Source organism: Nyctibius grandis, chromosome 4 (genome assembly GCF_013368605.1).
Source record: "Nyctibius grandis isolate bNycGra1 chromosome 4, bNycGra1.pri, whole genome shotgun sequence".
Lineage (NCBI taxonomy): Eukaryota > Metazoa > Chordata > Aves > Nyctibiiformes > Nyctibiidae > Nyctibius > Nyctibius grandis.
In genome coordinates, this window is record NC_090661.1 from 86,564,111 (window position 1) to 86,568,603 (window position 4,493).

The window sequence follows — 4,493 nt, forward strand, 5'->3', positions numbered from 1 at the left end:
TTATCCCTCTGGGACAGGACAATAGGGTCCCTCACACTGACCAAGCCCCATACAGGGGGTAATAGTTTCCAGGGATAGCTCTGCCTCACAATCAAATTGCAAAATGGCTGGCACCTGATGACTCTTGGGGCTGCTGCCAGGGGCAGCCTGTGTCTAAGAAGTTGCAGGCCTCTTCTCCATAAACATCTCGCTGCTGTCCTCTCCCTGAAGGCTTACGGCATGGGGTATGGGCTGCACCCAGGCAGTGACAGTGGGCGGGGGTACTGATGATGAGGCAGCTCCTTCCTTCTGGCAGGTGGTGTCATGGTGATAGGAAACCAGCTCATTGCTGAAGTTGACCCTCTCCACAGTGGATCTGGGTGCGCCACAGCAGAAGCACCGGCAGCCCAGCAGGTTGCTGAAAGCCCGCCTGAAATCTGTGTTGAAAGCATAGATCACAGGATTCACTGAGGAGTTGGCCCAGCCAAACCACACAAAGATGTTGAAGGTGGTTTGGCCAACACAGGATGACTGTCCTTCATGGTCACTCTCTGGCTCGGGCTGGCAGAAAGGCAGCAGACAGTTGAGCAGGAAGAAGGGCAACCAGCAGCAAACGAAGACTCCCATTATGATAGAGAGGGTCTGCAGCACCTTGGTCTCCTTACGCAGGGAACTCCGCAAAGAGGAGGTGGGCTCCTTGCTGTGAGCTGGCCACTGCCCCCCTGCTCGCTCAAGGGTGGAGATGCAGTGGATCTGGGCCTGGGCAATTCGGTAGATCCTGGTATAGGTGATGATCATGATGGCCACAGGGATGTAGAAGCTGATAAGGGAGGAGGTGATGGCATAAGTGTGGTTCAGGCTGACATCACAGCGGGGCATCCCAGGCAGCCAGGAGCCTGGATATCTCATGTCCTTGGCTTTATGCCAGTGTAGCTGCACTGGGATGAAGGAGATGAGGATGGAGAGGGCCCAGGCCGTGGCTATCATGGTGCAGGCAAGGCGCTGCGTCATCCTGCGCTCATAGCGAAAGGGGCTGGCTATGGCCCAGTACCAGTCCAGGCTGATGATGCAGAGGTGGAGGATGGAGGCGGTGGAGCACATGATGTCGAAAGCCATCCAGATGTCACAAAAGCTGCTGCCGAAGAGCCAGGAGCCACCGGCCACCTCGGTGACTGCCTTCCAGGGCATCACCAGAAGGGCCACGCAGAGGTCTGAGACGGCCAGCGACAGCACAAACCAGCTGGTGACCTTGGCGCGCAGGTGGCGGAAGCGTAGGACAGCCAGGCACACCAGCGCGTTGCCCACCAGCGTGGTCAGCACCAGGGCGCCCAGCAGGCACCCGGTGAGGGTCCGCAGTGCCCACGGGCCGCCCCCCGCCACCGCCGCGCTCCCCATCAGCGCCGCTCCCTCGGACCCGCCCGCGGGGCAGCGCAGGCCCCGCTCCCCCGGAGGAAGGGCCGGCCCCGCTCCCCCGGGCCCCCACGGCCGCTCCTGCCGGAGAGACGCCCCCCGAGAAGGCAGCGGGACCCCCGGCAGCCGGCGCCGCCCGGGGCTGGGAGGGCGGCCGCCCGCGGGAGCATCTCTGCCCGCCGCCCCCGCCGCCTGCCTCAGTTTCCCCGGCGGCGGGGCGGGCTGCCTCGGGGCTACTCACCGCGCCGGCTGCTCGGGACCGCCCGCCTTTCGCCTCGCCGCGGCTCCTTCCGAGGAAGGGACCGTCCCGCTGCGCCGTGCGGGGGGAGACCCGCGGCCTTCTGCCCGGAGCGCTGCGATGGACGAGCGGCAACTTTGAGCTGCCTCAGTGTGCCGCCCGCCGGCGGGGAGCAGCCCCCGCGCAGCCGGAGGGATCCGGGGGCGAGCCCGCCTTCCGACGGGGCTTGGTGCTGGTGGGGAGAATGGCGTGGCAAGTCCCCAGGATCAGGAGACCTTCGTAACTGCACGGAGGGAGGTTTCCGCACAGCATCGCCCCGGGAAGAGCCTTTTCGCAGTCTTCAATTTGTGCTTGCGGAAGTGTCAGGGACGAGGATCTGGCGCTTCCCAGGTATCTCCTTTGGGAGACTACGATCAAATTTCAGGTTTCTCAAAAAGCAGGATAGCACTTCGCATCAATTTACATCGAGGATGCTATCAAATCTGGGTATTAGAAGCTGTGTTTTCACCAAAACAGTATTTTGCTATTTATTTTTTGTTTTGAATTGAAATCCTATATAAAGAAACCAAAAGCATAGAAACCTCAGACATCTCTAGTTTGGATTTGTTGCACTTTGGCAGAAGGCTGTTCGTGCATTTCTTCAGACATGAGCACCCAAAACCCACCTCTGCATTTTTCAGCCAAAGTTGTTTTCTGATGTATTTCAATAGTCTTCATTTTCTGTTATAATTCTATACATGTTGTCATATAAATGTCTTGCATATACTTACAGCCTACTTTCAACAAAGTATTCTAATGCAAATAAGGGTATAATCCTTTATTTTGGAAGAATTTATATGGTAGTCTTGTCATGAGAAAAAAGAAATTGGGATGTGAACAGAAAATACCAACTCATGTAATTAATTAACATGGCAAACAGGTATTTATTTTTAGATGAGATATTTTATATTTTCTTTTGCCTCCTAATTAAAACTACTTCATCCACTCGTGCCAATACAAATAATATTCAAGCCGGTAAGTATCTGATTTCCATTGTACTGTTCTTGGTAATTAGAACAGAGACTGGAAATTTTTTAAACAAATTTTGAACAGCAGCTTAGCCTGTAAAAATCAGCATATTTGAGATAGATAAACTAGCTGGATTGTACCAGTTCAGAACAGATTGTTAACATTTGGTCATGTTTTTTAAGATTGTAGTTGCTTTGTGCCTTGGAGACCACAGTGGGCTGCATTATGAAGACCGCGTTCTTCCTGCCGTGACACTGAAAATTGGAATAGGTTTCTTGTTAATGTGTTTGTCTATAAGACTAACTCATAGTTCAAACAATTTATCTAGAATCTTCTCTGATAAAATATATACTTTATTAAAACAGTAGCTGTCAAAATAACATAGGCTGTACGGTAAGAGCCAACTCCACACCTTGTCTTATTTGGAACCATGTGTAGTTCCACGTACATGGATCTTGCCAACATCTGCAAACCACAGTAGGTCTCTGATTTTCATTCCAATACTAAGGACTAAATCTTAATTTGTAAGAATTAGCTACACACTTGCTAATTTGACTCAATACATTTACTGTTATTTAACAATCAATAAAATGACCCTGAAGAACAGAATATATTTGTGAAGAATTGTAAATGGGACAATAAATGGAATTAAGGCAATATAGCACTGGAAAGGAAAGAGCAATGCTTTTGCATATTCAGCAGATAGCAGTGCTACAGGGCTCTGTAGCGGAAGGTAGCTAGCATTATCCTTATAAAAACAACTGTTTTCAGTGTCTCTGTGTATCTCCAGTTCCCAGGATCTCATTATGCTCCACAAATATCTCTGGCTCCTTTTATCATGCATTATAAAGGGAAGTGTATGCAATCATGCTGGTTTGTGTGCATATGTTTTTGTGCGAGTGCCCTACCACAACATTTTGAGGCTGTTGTCTGAAGTCAAATCTGACTGAGAGGTAGATGTCTGAAAAAATTAATTTCCTACAGTTGTCATTAAAGTAGGCATCTGGGTAGAAGTCAGAACCCCTACTAATATCCTCACTGATAGGAAGGCTGCAGTGTGGACTCAACCCTTACTAAACACAAGAGAATCCACACAGAAGGAGACATTATGAATGCTCTTATTCTAAAGAAAACATCAACAGACACATTCATCTTCTTAGATACCAGAGGATCCAAGTGCAAGATGCAAATTCTTAAGAAACTATACAGTGAGTCAGTGGCAAAGACAGGAATAGAAACTTTGCCCTGCTCTTATTCCTATATTGGGCATGGTGGAGTGAAATGTAAGCTTATCAGAGTGGGAGGAAAGAGAGACACGGGGGAAAACACAATGCTGTGTGAAAATCAGTGTGTGCAGTGAGTTGAAAATGCTGTAAATTTTTATTTTAAGGCCTGTAGCTATTTACTGAATTAATCTTATTTGGGCTAGAATAGGAAGGGTCTGAGCAAAATAACGTAAAAAATACCGATGGACTGGATAAAACAGTCTCTTGTGACTCCAGAAAATATGCAAGCTCATTCCATCTGTGAAAAAATACACAGAGAATATATGTAAAACATATTGTAATGTATATAATGTCTCTATATTGTATGGTTTTTAAATGCAGTCACTGTATTCAAAATCTCTGTCCCTACAAGAGAAAGAAGGAAGCCTGGTCAGGCAGACCTATATAAGAAATCCAAATCAGTTTCCTTCTGTTTCCTTCTCCCTCCCCTTTCCTTCTCCTTGTCTTACTTCTCCCTTGTAAAACTATTTCATCCTAGACTTTGTGCTCACATATTTATAGCACATGTTATGATTAAGAGGAGATCTGATTCAGAACTTAAAACTAAGCCTTTAATGGTTTACTATGATGGC

The 4,493-nt window shown here is 48.6% G+C and overlaps 1 protein-coding gene across 1 annotated transcript; it reads right to left on the minus strand.

The window, feature by feature from the left end:
* On the minus strand, positions 1 to 1,374 carry LOC137662774 (D(1)-like dopamine receptor). The gene is given in 1 exon segment (XM_068399462.1): positions 1 to 1,374. A coding segment is annotated over 1 exon segment (1,374 nt).
* Between the last annotated feature and the right edge of the window lie 3,119 nt (positions 1,375 to 4,493).